General features: G+C 40.7%; 1 protein-coding gene across 3 annotated transcripts in view; it reads right to left on the bottom strand.

Annotated features, from left to right (window-relative positions):
• The window catches only part of Camk1d (calcium/calmodulin dependent protein kinase ID), a 388616-nt gene that overhangs the window by 137968 nt on the left and 229377 nt on the right, over nt 1-21271 (bottom strand). For all 3 annotated transcript variants that reach the window (XM_027944816.3, XM_027944819.3, XM_027944817.3), the window contains exon 3: nt 101-175. In XM_027944816.3, the coding sequence (XP_027800617.1) occupies nt 101-175 (75 nt within the window). The remainder of the gene's footprint in view (nt 1-100; nt 176-21271) is intronic.

Here is a 21271-nt window from a genome sequence, read left to right as displayed (position 1 = left end):
TCACCACTCCCTCCTATCTCTCCCAGTCTACTGCATCCATTTATTTCAACACTGGTGTTTACAATCCTGTTTGCACTCATCAATTAAACAAGGTACTTACAGCTGCATGACCAAGTACAGGTGATTTGGGCTTTCATAAATGTCTTCCAGGGCAACTATGTTTTCATGCTTAATCCTAGAAGAAAAAAGAAAGCACACTGGTAAATACAGTTGGACATGAAATCTTTTAAACACAGGTGCCATTATAGCAAAAAGTTCTAAGACAGAATCAAAGTCCTGAATGACACATGTAAGACTTCTCCCCAAACTTTTTTCAGACTCTTTCTCTCAACAGTCCTCCTTTAATCTCTGCTCCTCTTCATTCCTGAGACTCTAGATACTAAAGTTTAGCAATAATTTAACTATTCCTGCTCCCTGTGTATCGCCATAGGCCAAATATCTCAACACCCTGTTATCTTGCAGGGCCCAGCTTAAACGGCTGAGCTCCTGACCGTGGAATCTAACTGCTCCATCTTCTGCTATCTCACAAAGCCATCCATCACAGACCAATTTGAACTGTCAATTGTATGCATATCCATCTCCCATAATAGCCTATGTGTTCCAGGGAACAGTTTCAAGGTCAGGTTCATGGATCTAGTGTAGACAAAAGAAAACCAGCTTGATCCTTTCATTGGGGTTCATGTTTACCACAACACCACATGTCAATTCAGTTCCCAGGTGAAGTAGACCAGTACCATACAAAATATGGTTGCCAACAAGCAGTCCCAGAATCTCCTGGGAACTGGGTAGAAATCCAAATTGTCAGCCCCACCTGGGTGATACAGAATCAGAATCTCCGAAGGTATAGCCCAGGAATCTGTGTTTTAATAAGATCCTCAGACCACATGTATGCACAAAATAGAGCTTGAAAATACTGTATCAGACCAGTATTTCTCAAACTTCAGTGTACCAAGGAGCTTCCTGTGGGTTACAATGTAAATACTAATTATTCAGTGGGTCTAGATTGGGGCCTTGGCATTTGCATTTCTCACCAGTTCCCCCAAGAGATGCAGGTGAGGATGCTGCCGGGCTGAGGACCACCCTCTAAGCAGCAAAGTCCTACCTGAAGAACCCAGGAGAAGGAAAGATCCTTAATCCTACCCCCTAGAACTATGCATCAAGAGTAGTTTCTACTCAGAACAGAAGGTGCCATATTTATTTAATGCATTTGAAAGAAGAATCATTTCATTACCCACTGAGCTAATGAGTTCTTACCATGAACCAGCCCATCACTGAAATGACTGCTGAACCATTTAAAATCAAGCATGTAACACGCAGAATCTCATGAACCCCTTGAAAGCAGAGACTACATTATTCAGGCTGTTTCCCCTTTGCACCTAGCACAGACCTGTGTAATCAACATTTACAGGATGAATGATTGATATTTAAAGGTTGTTGCCACTAAATAGCAAGGAACAACATTAGGTATCTCATCACAGAAAATGGAAGCAGTTTTCCCAAGTGTGAGATGTCTTCCTCTGAAAAAGAAGTTTATAAACTAGAATAAAAAAATACCCATATGGGGCTGGGGCTGTAGCTCAGTGGTAGAGCATTTGCCTTGCAGGTGTGAGGCTCTGGGTTTGATCCTCAGCACTACATAAAATTAAATAATAAAGATATTGTGTCTAACTACAACTAAAAAAATTTAAAAATACACATATTAGCTTGCCTTTGAGTTGAAAGAAGAGAACAAGATAATGAACTAAAAGTGGCAATGCGTTGCTTTGATTTCTTATTAATTAATGCAGTTGTTTTGTCGGAGCTGAAATAATTACACTAAATTCACATTTCATCTGATTGTCATGCAGAGCACATAGTTCTTTATTTGTCAGTGGTAGTTACTGTATGACCTGAGTAAAATACTATCAGCAATGAATTATGACAATATATCAAATAAATTGTCATTAAGGAAACCAAGAGAGCTTAACTGGGGACCTCCAAGATCCTAGACATTCGTGGCATTACCATCATCAGATATACCCAAAAGAATCTGACCACAAAAGGTAAAACACATCATGTGGATTTTCCCGTTTTTGGAAATTTAAAATACCTGCCACGAGAATTGTCACATGGGCACAAGTACTTTTATTCAGTCAAATTAATTTGGGAGCTAATTAAGAGTGTATTTTCAGAAATTGGGAGGAATGGGATTACACAGAGGATTGCTAGATAAAATACAAAGCACATAGTTACATTTGAATTCTAAATAAACAACAAATATTTTTAGTATAAGCATGTCCCAAATATTGCATTGTTTTTACCTGAATTTCAAATATCGGGGCATCCTCTATTTTCATGTGCTAAATCTGATCACCTTAGTTACACAAGGCCCTCAGTGATCCTCTAAACTGGGCTAGAGATTGGCACCTGCAACTCTGGCTCTTCTTGGAGGTTGAGTCAAGAAGGTGGCTGTTTGAAACCCAGAGTTCAGCCATTGAATAGTTAACACAGATTCAACTCCACACAACCAACTGTGCACAAACCACTTGCCTATTTTTTTTTGGTGGGGGTACCAGAGATTAACTGAGGCTCTCAGTCACTGAGCCACATGCCCAGCCTTAATTTTGTGTTTTATTTAGAGACAGGGTCTCGCTGAGTTGCTTAGCACCTTACTTTTGCTGAGGCTGGCCTTGTCTCGAGATCCTCCTGCTTCGGCTCCTGCCTAGCCAAAATAGCAGACTAACAAAATCAGGCCACAGTCCCCTCATGGGATGCACAGGATAGATAAAGCCAAGCCTATTCAACCTGACAGGACTTATGTGAGTGCTACCTTGAAATTAATTTTAATCCATGGGAGCATTCCAGAGAGGAATTACAGATAGGAGGGACCATCTCAAATAGAAGTCTTGCACTGGTTACAAAGATGCTATCTTAGTATGTATCCCTCTAACTCATGTATCAATCAATCAGGCAATCAAGCAATCACTGAGTTTCTGTTATGTGTCTGGCAGCGCACAAGAAAATTATAAAATAAGGTTTTGCCTTCAAAAAGATATTATCCAGATGGAGAGAAGCAGGAAGCAACGAGAAAAGGATTAATGCTGAGTTCTGTAGAATTGCCTTTAAGGTCAGAGAAAGCAGAGTCCTTATAGGTCAGTATTATGGAGAAGGTCTCAGGAGAATTACAGGGCTTGAGCCAAGATGGGTAACATTTAAGGAAGCACACTTGAGAAATTTCAAATAAATGCTAAAATGGCCTCTAAACTGTTTCTTAAGAAAAGTGTTTTAATTAGCTTGGAGGTGTTAGAACATGACAAAAGAAAACATTCTAGGGCCAGGGTTGTAGCTCAGTGGTAGAGAACTTGCCTAGCACATATGAGCCACTGGTTTGATCCTCAATACCACATAAAAATAAATAAATAAAATAAAGGAATTATGTCCATCTACAACATATATATATATATATATATATATATATATATATATATATATGTGTGTGTGTGTGTGTGTGTGTGTGTGTATTTTTTTTTTCAAAGAAAACATTATAGCCTCTCACATCTGTTTTCAGTTACCTTGTTCCACCCACAGGACCCTTTATGGTATACAAAAACAGAACTTAAAATTTAAAAATTATTTTAGTACATAGATTGTCTTAACAAAATGCCACATGAACATTCGTACATTTCTAAGACTGGGGCAGAATCTATCCTACAGAAATGCTTTCCCCTGGCTGAATTCCCTCATTTCATTATTCATTCAACAAATATGCATTGGGTGCCCACCAGGAGCCAGGCACAGTCCCATATGTTATGAATCTTGGTGGCCAAGACATAAAGGGAGACAGTATTAGCCCCCATGAGCTCACACAGGTGACAGCTAGAAGACTGTCTCATATTCACCAGAAATTGACCTCCTGGTAATTAGTAGTTACTCTTGGAAGCAACAAAGAATAAGTTTATATTGTCTTTCTGCAAATATTTGAGGGTTATAATAGCTCCTCTGACTCTCCTTATCATTGACCCATGTTGCAATATGGTTGATCCTCCCCCTCAGTCCCCTATTGTCACTCCTTTGTTCAGACTATGGTATTCAGAACTGAAAGGAATGATCCCCATGGAAAGTATGGCAAGAAAAGGGCATGGCAGAGAGTGTGTTTGATACCTTTTTATTAAATGAATGGATAATCTTAAGCCAGAATCAATTAAACCACCAGATCTTTTTTCCTTGAACTTCTAACCAAGATTTGCTTTCTGACTCAGACTTTAGAGTTTTAAAGTTTTCACCATTAGCACTGTTATATTCAATCCTTTTGTGTCCCATGCAGTATTCCAGGTGTCCAGCAGTATGGTGAATCTTTAGCCATTCATTTATTGTATTTATTTCCCTCCCAACGTTGGGCCATCTGCCTATTTGGTACACATCCATCCCATATATGTTTCTCCAAATTCCTAATTAAAATCATAAGTGGGAAGGTTATATGAAAGAGCTCCATGGTATTCCACCAGAGACCCCAACAAGATAACTGACATCAATCAGCTGGCTTTGATTGCTCTAGTGGCAAATCCAACAGGGCCATTATCCAGCCCATATTTTACCATCCTATCCATAAGGAGACAATTATATGTTTTGCTGAAGTGGCTTTCCTCAGCTCTACACATCACATAAGACTATTTAAAATGGAAATGGGATGTTCGGGAAGATTTGTTCTCAGTAAACCCATGTTAGCTCCTAGCAAATACTATTGTCTTTACTAAACGATCACAAGCCATCTGCTTAATTTTGTATTCCAGAATTTAACCGTGCATTGAATTCAAGCTTCTCAGTCTACGGATCTCATATCCTTCCATTTTATGTTTGGAAAACTTGACGACATCTCTGGTATTGTTTTCTCAAACATCTCAAATGTGACTCCTCTGTGATAAATGCAATTTCCTCAGTCTCCTAGGGTATAACATATCTCAACTTTGTGATGAATAAATTTTATAACTTTCTTTAGATGCTACTTACCATTTTATATATACCGTTTGTTGAGTGTTAATCATGTGCAAGATTTGCTGAGTTTTTGTTTGGTGCTCGATACTGAACCCAGGGTCTCAACCATGCTAAGCACATGCTCTACCATTGATTTATAGCCCAGCCCCTCATGACTTAACTATTTCATTTAATATCAACAACAACCCTACAAAATAGTCATTATTTTCCCCATTTTTGAAAAAGAAGGGAGAAATGGGAGGCCAAGATCCCAAGAAGGTAAGTAAGGGTTCCAGGTTTCTGTAACTCATTAATTGGCCCTGCTGAGATTGGATTTCAGTCTGTCCTGACCCCCAAACCCTTGTTAAAGCTATTATAACTCCATAGTAACTAAGTTATAATGAGAATATCCAAGAGCTCATGTAAATTCAGGTGCTATAATCTAAAATTATAGCACCTAAAGTCAAAGTTTCCATTTTATCACTAACAATACAGTATCTACTCCTGGTGGTGCAGAGATTTGTTGAACCACTGATTCTTGTGGATGCTCTCAAGACACCCTGGTTGTAAACAACCAAACAGGTGAGATCCTAATAGGTCAAAGCAAACCACAGAAGAGATGTTCAGATGCAGAAGAGTGCAGAAATAATAATTAGAAAGAGCCTCTCATTAGCCCATAATTGCTAGTGCCATCATCAAAATGGAGAAAAAGTGGGCAGAGAAGAAGTGGAGATGTAGGTTATAAGAAAATCAAAAGACTGAAGTTCTGTCAACTTGCATAGCTCAACCCCTGTGTCAACATTCAGTCCTCCCAAAGCATGGCCAAGAGGATTTTCGTACATGAGGAATGCTCATCCACAAACAGCAAGCCCTTGTAAAACTCATGAAATTTAAGATAAAAATAATTTCACTGGAAGCAACTCGAGGCATTAAAAAAAAAAAAAACTCATTTAATTTTCATCACCTATCATTTACCAGGCCTGAGGTATACATTAGCTGACACATCTATGAATACAGGGTAAATGGTTTATGTGACAATCTGCACTCCAGTTGCCGTAGTCCCCATAATGGACAGAAGACATGGATAAAGGGAAGTGAGCCTAGGCAGAGAGAGAAAAGCTGAATGGGCATTGATACAGATGTCTGCCTGCATGATAACTGATAGCCAAGCAAGAAAACACTATACAGAGCCAGGAAAACATTTTTAAATTAATTCATGCAGAAAGAAAAAAATCAGTGCCAAACGGACAAGTAGGCCCCATTCCAAAGCCCCTAAGCTGAAGGGAACATCAGGACGAGAAGATGGACATGCTACTGAATACACACGCTTCTACGAACTGATAGCAACATCATCTTCCCCTCCAGCCTAATTTTCCACAGTTCATGATACACAAAATTTGAACCCTGTGTCAAATGAGAGGGAAAAAATGCACAAAAAAAAAAAAAAAAGAAAGAAAAGAAAAGAAAGGGAAATCGTAGTTCAGCATTTCTTGTTTTTGCTTTAGTTTTCTTTCTTCCTTCCATCATAGTTCATTGATCTGGAGGGAGAAGATTGTGGAAGCAATTATGAGATATTCAGAGAAAGAAAAGGGCAACAAAATACTTTTTCTTGGTATCATCATTTTCTGGAAATGGGAATGCATCTACTCAGCTACTCAGGTTAGAGAGGCCATGTGAGGATACGAGATGGAAGGAAATAAAATCAGAAGGGATAGACAGGAGGCAAGCATACTACCAGGAAGGATAGAGCAGGGGTGGTGGGACCGGATCTCCCTGCAGAGCTGCAAGGGCGCAAAACCTCAAGGCAGAGGTCAGGTCGACGAGCCAGCTTCCGGTCCTCCTCTCTCAGATGCTTCCGGTTCACAGTACAGTCTGGGAAAGGCCTCTCTCAAGGGAAAAGCATGGGTCATCTCAGGCAAAGACTGTAGTCAGTCACCACATCTCACTCTGGTATTTCCCAAGCAATGCAGAAAGTTTGAATTTTACACACACACACACACAAATAAATTCAAATAAGTTACAGTTCCCTGGCTTGGAATGGCCTCAAAAATAGCTGAACAATATTTTTGTTTTGGCAAACTCTCCTGTTTAAAAGTAAATGCTTATGGTTTTCTCAAAATTAAATATATGTATATATAGATATAGATATAGGTAGATATATATAGATATAGATATACAGATAGGTATATAGATACATTGGCTCCTTTCAGGGGTCAGAATTTTTTCCCTCACATCATACACAGTATAGGAAATAATGCTGAGAAAATTTGGGTTAGTGTCAGTCACAAGAGAAAGTGATAGCAAATATTTGCCAGATGGTTATTTAAAAATACCTTTCATTTGTGTAACATAGGCACATTCACAGATGTTATTTCACATAACAATAATCTTATACTGTAGGCATTATTACCCCTATCTCATAATGATCACATCCAACTTGGAGTCAATGGTTCTCCTCCCTACTTCCCTCTGGTCTCACTCTCCTCCTAACCCATCTCTCTGCCGTCTCCTGAGCTATTACTCCAAATAGAGAGTTGATCAAACTTCTCAGCTTGAACCCTGGCACTAACTCCCTGTCGTCCAGAATAGAGTTCAAACAGCTGGCGTGACTGAGAAGTCATTAGTTGCTTGGTCTTCCTTTGACCATCCCATCTCGAGAACTTCTGCTCCCACCCAAAGACCAAAGCTTCGCTGGACAAAGGTGGGCAGCTCTTCCACACCCTGCCCTTCCCAGCTGTGCATACCCTTTTCTCTGGCCAAACTGGAGGGCTCTTCCTGCATGTTCTTACTAACCTACTCATCCCTTAAGACTCAGTTCTAGATCTCCTCTACAGAGAACCATTTGCTAATTTCTCATGGCTCACATGACCTATCACCTCTCCTTTGGACCATGCTGGTTCTTTTATTACTTCCTTACACATACTGCATGATATCCCAAGTATCTGTATGCATGTGTGTATATACATTTAAATGATTTTATATGCAGAGAACAAAGTCTGGAAGGATACATATCAAACCATTAACTAACTACCTTGGAAAAATGCTAGAATAGGAAGTGAATTTCACTTTTCAGTTTTTTCTCGCCTGGGGTTCTTTATCTGAACACTAAAAGAACACAGAAAAGGTGAGTTGAGAGATTGGTTTCTTTAATTCTCCCCAGGACAGTACCATTCTAACTGCATATGAGAAAACTTATTCAATATATATCATGAATGCCATAGATATTAGGGCTCCATTCTCTTGTTGAACACAAGGAGTGACAGTTGCTAGACTGTTGTATTGCCCAACTTTTACAAAGAGGTGTTTTTTAAAAGTTCTTGATCAAAATCATTAACATCTAGTCCACCAAGATATATTCATGATTATGCAAACAAGGAATCACGTGCGGATTAGAAGAACTGCAGTCAGGAAATCACAGTGGGTCTCAGCTCTGATGCATCTAACTGCAAGATTTTTGACAAGGTATTAATTATGTTCCAACTTGATTTCTTCATTTGTTAAATGTACAGAAAATATGTGATCTCCATATCTACCTATCTACCCACATAAACATATATGTTTATATACAATATATACACACACTTACATATCATGTTATATATAGACATCTTATCTTTTAAGAACATAGGCCACTCCACCAACCACCAGAATTCAAAATCCAAATCTTCAAATCACCTCTCTTTGCTGCCAGCAGAGGGAGCTATAACTAATGGGAGACTAAGGAGCACAGACTATGATACCTAAACCAATTAACATCTTAATACCTGCCAGTTTTGTTGTTGTTGTTTAAGAATTAAGGCTGCTTGGAAATATATTTTGGTTCAGTGATTTTTAACATTGGGAAGGTAGGTTCATTAAAAATCAGTCCAAAGAATTTGCAAAAAAATAAAAAAGAAAAAAGAATTAAGTACCATGTATTGATATTCCCTCACTGTAAAATGAGTTTTGTTTGGAATCCTTAAGAACAAACAAACAAACAAACAATAAGAGCCCTTTTGCACTGCTGACCATAGTTTCTTAAGGCATCGCAGGCATCCTAAATACAACACAGTGTCCACAGAGGGAGGCACAGCCAGCCAGTTTTTATATGAAGATACCACTAGAGCTAGCAATTGTGGTACTCTCAATTGGCATTTATGGGCTGGTTCTGTCTGTGTTTAACCATGTTCTGGTCACCTCACTTTTCCAGAATCTTCCAGCCAAACAGGATACTTTTCTCCAAGGTTTTTTTTCCAACTTTACTAATCAATGAATCTAAAATTATAATGAGGCAAAGTACATTAAGGTATATGTGAGATCCGCAAAGCTTGACTGTGAGCCAAGAGTTGGTGTTCCCTCAATAGCCTTGCTGGGTCATGCTCTTGTTTCAGCAGGAGCTCTCCTGCATGGGTAAACTGTCAGCTCGATATGGAGTAGAATTTCCTGAAATATGAAGTTATTTACACAGAACCCCCCCCCCCCACACACACACACACAGAGCCTCTACAATGCCTAGGACTCGTTAAGAAATGCCTGAGTGATGCTTTGTGTCTAGAATAGCTCCAGAAGGTCCAGCTTGGCCTGGTTGTCTTCAGTCCAAAGCAGAAATAAATTAGGTCCAATTCAGTGTGAAAAATCCACTGCCTGGCACATACCACTCAATGAATACGTGTGGAAAAATGACTTTAGGCTTTCTTAAAGTCTTACAGATTTCACATGCTCCAAGGCTCATTGACTGAAAAAGATTAGAATATTTGACGATATATTTCTTTCCTACTTCTGTTACTACCATTGATAAGTTATCAGGGCATCCCAAGATGTGCTGCATGTTAAAATTACCTGAGGAGTTTTAAAATATGCTGACACCTGGTTGGGGTGTAGCTCAGGCTTAGCTTGTGCAAGGCCCTGGGTTCCATCCCCATCACAAAGAAAACAAAACTTATACCTGGTTTTACTCCTGGAAATTATGACTTAATTGGCCTGGGGTGTGGCCTAGGTGTAATGATTTTTTTAAAGCTTCCCAAGTTATCCAAATGTGCAGCAAAATTTGAAACCATTGGTAAATTACTGAGAAAGGATTTGCCTGTAGATACTTGGGAGCTGGTACTTCCACAGTTTCAGTGTCTACTTTAAATTTATCTTGGCTGAATATATTTATTTGATAATAGGTCTGATACGAAAAGTAAGATTCGGGGTGTCCAGAGGACGAATGTTCAAGACAACATGGCTAATACTTTCCTCCTTTCAGGAAAAGAAAAATGGACAAATTCATGAAAAATAGTCAAATTCTAACGAGCTCCTCACAACGTTATCTTGTAATATTTCTTAGTAAGTCTTGGAAACACTAACACATTCAGGAGAACTCTGTCATTTCCTTCTTTGGGTTTTTGTAGCTTTGCTGAAGGGTAATACCTGAATAGACGCCTGCAGCCTTGGAGAACATTAAAGTGTATGCAAAGCTCTTCTGAAGGAGCCCAACTCTTGTAACCTGGATGACTAGTTTCACTGATGGGAGGCTACAGCACTCAGAGGCACCTTAGAAAGGGAAATCTCAGAAAAATTCATTCTAGCTTCACTGTGGATGCTTGCGACGTGAGCCAGAGGCCACCCCTGCATGAAAAACAGTTGAGGGCATGCAGCCAGCTGCCCACTGCCTGGGCTGCTCCCTGTAGCTTAGTCACACCCACACTGTGCCCTTAAAGAAGACACTGCACTTGAGTTCATCAAGTTTCTTTGAGGCTTCTAGCTTAGGACACTCACATTTCCATAAGCCTAAGTGAAAGAGGATCAAAAGGATGTCACCGGAATCTTGGGGAAAGACACCATTGCCCTTTTCTTTCCTATGTCTCATGCCTTGAGCTTTCTCTGACCCATGCTGAAGGCCCTGAGGTCAACAACTCCAGGACTGTGCTGATCCAATAGGTGGCTGGAAGGACAGCTTGGATGTCAGCTTGGCAGAAGGCCCAGTCTTGACAGCGCCAGAGAGTCCCAGGCCCACAGGGAAGGAAAGAGGAGGCCCCGGGGCAGCTGCCTCTGCTCACACAGGATAGGAAGCTTCTAAGACACAGGCGAATGTGATCCTGGACATCTCACTACAGCTGCTGAAATATGGTGACATTTATTTAGAAAGTAGGAAGCGAACTGTGAAAGCAAAAGATAGGGTCAAAAATAGGAAAAAGAAAAATAGAAAAAGAGAAAAGACCATTTGGGACAGCTGTCTAGTATCTGTTCCTTGTCAGACTTAGGGGACCAAGCTGAACACCGTGAGATGGGCCTCGATGCTCTGGGAGAATGCTCACATTCAGAGAGAACAGGGCAGAATTAAGTACTCTTTAATTTTTGCACTTCAGTAATCAATGCTGCCACAGTCTTTTCAGGGCAGACCAGACTTCAGAAAATCAGGCACGTTCAAATGGCAGAAAAGATCTTTCAAGTGCTTACATGTTGGGAATTCAGGAGGATGTTTGCGGTTAGCTGGAGGTGTGTTTGTTAAAACAATATCTTAGTTTCTGATTATCTTCATCAGTGTGAATAATAAGGGCCAATTCTGTATTTTTTTTTTTGCTTGAGAAAATAAGAGCAAGTTTCATCATCCCTGAGATTAGAGTCATGATTAGAAAGAACAGCACATTTGGCTTTGTCTATGAGTTTTTAAAAGGAGGAGTGTGTGTGCTACACCTATCCCCTCTCTGAATCACAGATTTATGGTAGGCAGGTGTTAAGTTCTGGGTTTACAGTTTGATGATATCCTGCTAATAAAAGATAAAGATAATCCAAAGGATGTCGACTCTTTAGAAAGTTCTAAGAGTGAGTTCCAGGGCTGGGTGCAAACTGCACAGGCCATTAGGTTGTGGTTAATTGGCCAGCTGCATTCACCTAGCTTTCTATTTCAGGGTTTAATAAGGAATTAGGACTGCAGTCATGCCTTGAGGGGTAAGGGGGACAGAGAAAACCAGTCAATGGAATGTCCCTGACAATGACACTGGGGGCGGGGGCGGGGGCGGGGAAGGGGAGGTTGGCTCTCACTGTTCTCCTGTTCAGCAGAACAGCTGATGTGTCCAGGTGGCAGCCACGGTCTGCAAGTCCAAAGGCAGGGAGGGCTGGGCCAGGCTGAGGTCACACACAGGCCACTGGGTATATTTTAGGCAACATTGCCTTTTCAGAGCCAGGCATAAAGACTCTTTCCTTGGAGCATCAGGGCATATTAGACCCATGACGGGACTCCATGAAGGTCACTGTTGACCAGTGCTTTTCAATCTGCCCTGCTCCCACCACATCCTTTGGTTTCTCAAATATTTTAGAAAATGCAAATGAATAAAACCTACCCAGGTCCAGCCCCAACAGACACCAAATGGGAACAACACGGAGATTTCTACCATGTTTTTTTATGTACCACTGACAGAGCTTATGACAAGCCAATGGAATAAAATGATACCACTCTACATTTCTTCCCTGTTTATGCACTGGAGTTCTATACAACATGTTTTTTAAAAATCTGGCTACTGGGACTGAGGTGCAGCTCAGTGGTAGAGCACTTGCCTAGCATGCGTGAGGTCCTGGGGGTTGGATCCCCAGTTCAAAAACAAAAAAATTCTGCTATTAAAAAAAATGCTGGGCTGGGGTTGTGGCTCAGTGATGGAGCACTCGTCTAGCACGTGCAGGGCCCTGGGTTCCATCCTCAGCACCACATAAAAAATAAATAAGTAAAATAAAGGTATTGTGTCAACTACAACTAAAAACTAGTTTTTAAGAAATGCAAAAAAGACAACAAACTGGGCTAGGATGTGGCTCAGTGGTAGAGCTCTTGTCTGGCATACATGAGAAACCCTGGGTTCCATCTCCAATATCACCAAAAATAACACACACACACACACAGAGTAAACAAACAAAAATAAGGTTCCCTAGTGCATGCTTGTAATCCCAGTGACTCGGGAGGCTGAGGCAGGAGGATCACAAGTTCAAGGCCAGCCTCGGTGACTTAGTGAGGCCCTAAGCAACTCAGTGAGACCCTGTCTCAAAATAAAAAAATAAAAAGGGCAGGGGAGATGGCCCTGGGTTCAATCTGGGTATTCCCCCCACCCCCGGAAACACACACACACACACACACAAATGCAGGGGGGAAGGGAGCCAGTAACCAGTACAACCTAATGAAAACTATTAGACTATTTTTATTAACATATTTTGAGCACAAAGGGAAGATCTGCCCTCAAAAAGTTATTTCCAAAGATAGGCTCATGGTGCTTCTTCCTAAATCTTTCACCTCTTTAGAGATCTAAAAAACAAACAAAAAAACACACAACAACAACAAAAACAAGAGATCCTACCTTAAGCATGAATAGTATAGAGTCATTGCAAATGGCAATTTGATATCATCAAAAGGGCATAATCTATCACATTTATGTTGTTAATTTGAATTTCTTTCATTTTATGCATAAGATATTTGCAGCTTGTTTTAAGATTTTGCAAATTTAAGAAACAGTAAACACAAATTAGTGCAAAAAAAAAAAAAAAACCCACAAAAGTGCTAACACAGGAAGAAGCTGGAAATACTATGGAGGGAGGAGGTGAGGGAGGAGGAAATAGATGCATGCGCACATCTCCACACTTGTGCACACGTGTCATTTTTGCCCACTTGAGCCCAGTCTGAAGTCCCACGGTGGCTGGGTCCAAAGAGCCGGAGCCGCTGTTGTGCTGGAGGCTGAGGGAGCAGCCAGCATTGCTTAATCCACTCTGTGGGCCGAGAACCTGCTGGAATGATTGATTTCAGAGAAAGGACGCCAAGAACACGGGAGGAGTGAGAAGCAGAAAGTGTAGGGGGGGAAGAAGCAAAGGGGGGGGCGGGGGCTCCTGAAAAGCTCATGTGTGGGGACTGTTTCCCAGGCTCAGTGTGCAAAATCAGAGGGCAGCAGAAACCCCGTGAGCATGTGGGATGGTGACCTGAGGGAGCCATGGAGTGGGGGGAGCAGATCTGGGGATGAAGACTGGCAGCCGTGGGATCCTGCAGTAGGGTGTGGAGTTAGATGAGCCACCTGGGTTTTTTGTTTGTTTGTTTTTTTTCCTGTTTATCTTTTTATCTTTGGAGCAAAAAGGATCCGTACTCCTGGTGGACTTAGCAACAGGAGATCAAATGTTTATCGATAATGAATAAATACATACGAGTTGTGCTTAATAAGACAGCGCTCTGATGTCGCAAGGTAAGAGGGAACAGAGCACAGGGAGGCACTGCAGCCTGGAGAAGGTGGCAGGGCAGGGAAGGGGCAGGAGAAAGCGGTCCTGTTACGGTCACCATCTCCCTTTCTTAAAGTTCACTGCTTGGAGCAGCATCATGGCACCTTATTTGCAGAGAGCTTACATAAAACCCACAGACCCAGACTTCCTAAAACATCCAGAGAGTACACAGGAGTGCCCGACACGAGGCCAAGCAGTGGAGATGGAAAGATAAATAAAACAGAGTCCCTGAAGCCAGGTGGCTCCCAGGCCTGGGCTGGAAGACAGATGTGCATGTAAATATCACAAAACAGCCCAAACACTGTCCTGCCAGAGCCGGATGCAGGGAGACAGAAGCACAGCCGGCTCCAATGTCTTAATCTGCATCCTGGGGCGACCTGTGTTCTGGGCCTTGGCCAGTGAGTCAGGCACAGAGAGAGAAGGGAAAAGAGCTTGTCTGAGGGGTAAATGTCTGCAAAGACACAGAAATGCAAGGCCTGCTGTGACTGCGACAGAATCAGGCAGCCTGCTCTGTGGACTGGGGAGGATCATGAAGCGCCTTCACGGCCAAGTTCACCTTTGGGGTCGATGTTAAAGAAACTGAGAAGCAATATGCTCCTGTAAAAATCCAGCTCTAAAAAAGGAAAGGTAGGCTAGTGTCTTCTGTGGCAGGGAAATGTCACTGGGCAATGAGGAGCCGCTCCCCACCAACTGTGCCCTCTCCTCCCTCTGGCGTGACTTTACACATGGAATTTCACTCTACTCTACTTTTAATTTCCCAAGCGGACAGTTCATTTGCACGTTTCTCTTTCATCAAGAACAAGTGGAGAAAGTCAATTTGACTGCAGTGTAAACACCTAGATTTCCTTGGAGAATGAGACCAACTCTGGCAAGGACGGACGGAGAAGCTGACGTCCTGCAAAATGTCAAGTTCACAATTCTTTTTCTTCATTCTGTTTTTTCCTCTAAAGGAAAGGGGGATCGTGAGAATGAAAACGCTATCTGTCATTCCTGGAGTGTCTTTCATCAGAGTTTTCCTACATCTCCAGAATCAGAATATTGTTGGCTGATTATTTATGGCAACCTTCAGAAAATATGGGTAAGATCTCCTCACCTTCAGCAATGAGAGACTCTGTTTTTTTGTTTTGTTTTGTTTTTGGGGGGGAGAAATAATATTTGTTGAATGAATGAGGAAAACTTTCATGACTAAAGAAGCAAATTAGTTTGCAAAAAGCCTATTAACTGCAATCCTAATTTTATTTATTTTTTCCACTTTAGTTTCTTTTCTTTTCCACTTCAGTTTCTTTTTTTATTAATTTATTTTACAATACAATGCATTTTGACATATTGTACACAAATGTAGCACAATTTCTCATTCCTCTGGCCATACATGGTGCAGAGTCACTCTAGTAGTGTAATCATACATGCATATAGGGTAATAATGTCTGTCTCATTCTACAGTCCTTCCCATACCTGCAACCCAACCCCTTCCCTCACTCCCCTCTACACAAACCAAAGTTCCTTCTTTCTTCCCCATCCCTTGCCCCACTATGGATCAGCATCTGCTTATCAGAGAAAACATTTGGCCTTTGGTTGTTTGGGATTGGCTTTTTCACTTAGCATGATATTCTCTAGTTCCATCCATTGACTTCCAAATGCCACAGTTTCATTCTTCTTTAAGGCATTGTGTATAGGTACCACATTTTCTTTATCCATTCATCTGTTGAAGGGCATCTAGGTTGGCCACCGCTCCAGGTCACTTCTGACAGTTAGGGATGCCCTCAACCCACCAAGAGCCTCCAGGCTTCCTCCAGCACAAAGCCCTGGCCCTTCATCAGAGGGGCCGCTCAGTCCTTCAAAATGTCAAGTTCATAAAGAGTTAGGAAGTAATGAAGTAATGACCATCTATCTGCTCTCTTATCTGCTTAACTGACTTCAAACTCGGAACCTAATGACAGCCATCAAAGTCAAGGGGATAACTCTGTACTAGAATGCACTCAAACTTGGCAAAGCATGGATCTCAAAAAACACCTGCTACCCAATGAACATGAGCCCCTCTCACCAGATCTACCAAAAAAGAATTTTTTTTTTTTTTTTTGCAGTGCTGGGGATAAAACCAGGGCCTCATGCATGTTAGGCAAGTGTTCTACTTCTCAGGTACACACCCGGCCCCAAGAAACAACTTAATAAATAAAATTGGAAATCAAAGTAACAAACTATTATACAAAACATGTTCTGCCTCCTACAGGGTTTGAGTTTTGAATTCTCATAATCCTCACAAGATGGTAGCACAAGGACATTGATTTTGCAAATATACTTCATGTCCCATTTCTATATTGCTATATACTTCATGTCCCATTTCTGACCGTCCAGAACCTTGACCTATACATCCACGTTCCCTGCATCCACACACCTGCACAGAAACTTACCTAGGACATTCCACCATGGTGTTGCCAAATCTTAGGAGGAACCCCCCACCCCCCGCCCAGCAAAAAAATTAGTCCTTGTGGACCCTGGTAGTATTAGAGGACATTTGAGGGGTGTTTGGGGGGCAGGGCAAAGAGGAGGACACAAGCATGGGGGGAAGGTCTCCTTGGTCTGTGTCCTTGACCTTGCAGACGTCTCCATTCCAAGGGAAGGCATGGCCAACACCAGGTAAGCACAGAATCCCCTGCTACATATCTAAGAATGGAACACAGAGCTGTTCCTGCCCCACTGAGAGTCAGCCTTCCTTCTCCTCAAACGTTTATATGCAAATACATATAGAACATAATACCTATATAATGCATATATAACTGCCTTCTACAAAGCTTTGGTATATAGAACATTGCAAAGGAAAAGAATCCACAGGGCAATTCAATCATAGAGAGTTATGAAGTAATGAAGTAACATCTACAATTCAGTTGGATTTTATACATCTTTTCTGTTTCAATCCCCCTTTTGGGGGGGGGGTAATAATTATCATGTACATCAAGCTTAGTATGTGTGGAAGACAGGGCTAATCACATTTCATTTTGATATCTAATTTGAACAACTGAAAACCCTAGCAGAGAGGCCTCGGATTTCTATTTTACAAGGAAGATGACTGAGATTCAAGGGGGCAGGTAATCTGTCCGAGGTCTCACTGGGAATTACATGACATGACTTGAATTCAAACTTAGGAATCCAAGCACACTTTGTAAACACACTTCTTTCTACATCAGCTGCCTCAGAAATCAAAATATGGATACATTTCTCTGTATTTTTGTTTTTGTTTTGTACTAGGGATTTAACCCAGCATGTTTCCACTGAGCTACACCCCAGCCCTTTTTATTTTTATTTTGAGACAGTTGCTGAGGCCCTCACTAAGTTGCTGAGGCTCGCTTCAAACTTGTGATCCTCCTGCCAAAGCCTCCTGAATAGCTGGGATTACGGGCATGAAGCAACTGTTTCCAGAGAAGAAGAAGCTTTACTATTTCTACATCATAACAATGTTAGTTACATAATAAGATTTTTTCCAAATTTCTACTTTCCTTGTAATTGTGGTCACAGAGGGCTCTTTGGAGTCACAAAAGTCAGAGAAGCTGTGAACTACTAAAATGAAAAAATATTAAAAATGGTCACTGGCATTTCAGAAAATTACTATTCTAATATGGTTTTCAAAGGGAAACAACTTTTAAAAACAATTATAAGAATGTTTTGCTTTAGAGTGACCTTGGTTGTAAAGTAAGACCTGAATTTTTATCCAGTTTCTGCATAAGAATATTAACAGTATTTCTTTAAGCAATTCTTCCCATGGAAATTTATTTTTTGTTTAGTGGAAGATACTAAACAGAAGCTTCTACTTACAATGTTTCAATAAACTAAGCAATGTGAGAAATTACAGAAAGTCTTCAAAGAGTCTGAAAACAGTTTATATAAAGCCACATATATTCACGATAGAAATAGACAAATTAACTTTAACATTTCCTTAGGAATCTTCACGTCACAGGCAGCATTTTTGAATGAACTGCTTTTATGTTATTTTTAAAAACTCAGATGGCAGGGTGGACACAGGATGGCCTTCCATTAACTATGAACCCCCCTTTCTTTAGTGGGCTCTTGATTTTTTTCCCTTGGTGGGCTACATCATGGTATTCAACCCAGGGCTATGAAGACCCTACTGTACAGTTTTCAAATCCCAAGGAGAGAACTTGGAGGACTCAACAGAAAGGTTTTGGACATCTCATTACTCACTCCTTGGTGGCTGTAGGCCTGGGTACAACGGAAGGTCCTGCCCACTAGGCAGGTGGACTGCCTCTGATGTTTTATGAGTACTTTACCACCAGGGTCACTCTGTTTAGAACCTTACCTAAAGGCTGCAGTTAAGGGAAGTGTCCAGCCCCCTCCCCCCTCTCCACTTCCTTCATTATCACATTCTTCTCTTTTCCTACTGTAAGCATTCCTAGGCTCTGATTAGTGTTTAACCCAACACACAACTGGCACTCTGGGGAAAGCTTACTCTACTCTAGGCAGGAAGACTAACGCATTTAGTTCAGGCCTTAAACAAGGAAGCAACTGGTGGAGGAGTTACTGGCAGCCATCCTGATTGTAGAGTGAGGTTGTGCAGAGCAGGGCAAAGAGAAGGGCAGAAACTAGGGTCTCAGCCTCTTTGTTCTTTTACTGAATCAAATCAAAGAAGTCCACTCTGTCTCTGGGCAACGAAACACACCAACCAGCGAATTCCACTTACTGTTGACACCAACGTGATCTTTGCCTTCTGTTGCTTACAATCAAATCATCCTAATTCATACAGATGGTTCAAAGAGTAAAGAAGTTCATATATTCCTTAGCTGTTCCATAAGTATAAACAAAAATAAAGAGTCATATTTCATATCTGAGTTGAGAAAAATAATTGAAAGTGATAGCTCAGTAATGAATGTTATTATTAATCTTGACTAAAATCAGGAGCAGATAAATGGCTGCTCCTGTCAAACAGAAAGTGTGGGGAGATGTTAACGTTGCCTTATATATTTCATGAAAACATTCATCCACTTAAAAATGGAAAAAGAACAAGGAAAGCAGAGGAGGATTGTGAACTTTGGAGTGATTCTAAAAGATCTGAGGCAAATGGTAAAGATTATTAGATGCTAAAAAAAAAAAAAATGATAGCTTTACAGGGAAAAAAAGTTGTGCTTCAAGCCAGTTGTGAAGGTTATCTAACCTTCAAATGATTCCACTGGGATTCCTGCATATTAGAAAATGTATTCCTAACACAGGAAATTTCTATACAAGTGATTTGACACATCTTTCCATTTTCTTCAGGGATAAAGGAGCAATCCTTTTAATGCAGCCTTATAGGGATATTAATATGAAATTAATATTAACTCGTAATGACTTATGAAAGAATAATGCCAAAAGTCATTTTCCATGTGGAGCTATACAAGATATGATTCAGAGCTTGCACTGCCAGGGAAGAAAATGTATAATTGAGTAGAAAAGCTGGGAGCCCCTTCAGAAACTGAGGGAAGCCTCCCACTCAAGATTTACTGAAGTTCTAGAAGCTTCCCAGTCCAAGATGACTAAGAGCCCAGAACCCTGCAGTTCAGCAGGTGCCCCCCCCCCTCATCCCCACCCCTGTGGAAAAGGTGAAAAGCTGACTTCTGGGGAGAAAAGTCATGGACATTTCCAGTGCCTGAGCCCAATACTTTGGGTAAGGAAATATCCATTTGGATGGCACATCAAGCTACTGAATTATTTGGCACCAAAATGAAAGGAACTTCTCTTGGTATAGTTCTTGAGTTTAGTTTGTGTATTTTTTTTTTACTCACACTAATGGAAAAAGAGACATTTATTTTTGTTGAGACTTTCAAAAAAGAACTCTGCCCTATTCATTTTGCCCAGGTAGCCTGGTGGGAAGGACGACAGGGCAGGAAGTCTGGGGGCTCCTGCAACTCAAAGAACTCAAGTTCACACAGACTGCAGAAGAACAAAGTGTGGATGTAAATAAAGGCATTAACCCCAGGTTTTACAGTCATTTAAGAAAAAAAATGTTATATAAGTCACTCTCCCAAAATTACTTTTGACTCATCATTGTTACATAGACTCTGGGAAAAGTCTTAAGGTTTTTTCACAGAATATTCCCCCCCACACACTCATTGGAAATGACTCTAGAACATTCTTCTACATTGTCAAGGTCCAATCAGAACTAGAAACCTTAAAATAAACAAAAAAGGGTGGGTGGTAAAATTAAATGAAAAGAAAAAAAATCAGATGATTTAATTTATTGTGTCATTTGTTATTGGTAGAATTATTTTTGGATCTAGCTTCTGGCCATATGTAAATTTAATAAACAGGCCTTCCATGTCTTCATCCAAACTATTTTCTTTCAATATTGAAAACAACGTGTTCTGAGCCAACTCTGGGAGAAAAATTCTTAGAAATTTCTTTTCTGGTTTATACTGATTCACTCTTCAACGGGCTTTGGTTGTGGCTGCTTAGTTAATCATCTAGCCATTTAATTGTGGTGTTATTTAGTTCATATTTTCCCATTTTGTCTACAAGGGTATTAATTCATTCCACAATGATATATTAAACACTTCTTATGTGCCAGGCCCTGCAAGTACCAGAATAAATGACATCTGGCCCCAACTTCAAAAAAGTCTAATCCACAGACCACTAAATAATTCCAATACAGCGATGTAATAGGTACAGCTTCTCAGAGCCCACAAGATTTTATGTGTCAAAATTTTGCTGAAAACCCACTATAATAGAATGTCTATTATTTTTTCTAATAAACCATCTAATTTGTATGTTATAAAAAAAAAATAAAGCAAAAACGCTGGGTACAGTGAGAGGCCTGTAATCCCGGCAACTCAAGAAGCTGAGGCAGGATGATGGCAAATTCAAGGTCAGCCTGGGCAACTTAGTGAGACCCTGTCTCAAAACAAAACTATAAAAAAGGGCCAGAAGTTTTCAGTGGTAGGTCATTTGCCTAGCCTCCATAGGTCTTAGATTCAGTCCCCAGCACCATGCAACATGACAGGGCACAGCTCCTACAACAGCTTTGGTCAGGAACACTCAGGAACAATGTTCTTTTTACCCAGTGCAGGGAGATGCACATGCTACTCTGATTACAGATCATGAAAAACAAATTTTTTTTTTCATCTGCTTATCC

The sequence above is a fragment of the Marmota flaviventris genome, chromosome 12 (assembly GCF_047511675.1).
Source record: "Marmota flaviventris isolate mMarFla1 chromosome 12, mMarFla1.hap1, whole genome shotgun sequence".
NCBI classification, from domain to species: Eukaryota; Metazoa; Chordata; class Mammalia; order Rodentia; family Sciuridae; genus Marmota; species Marmota flaviventris.
The sequence above is the reverse complement of the archived record's forward strand: the minus strand, read 5'-3'. Positions and strand labels throughout refer to the sequence as shown.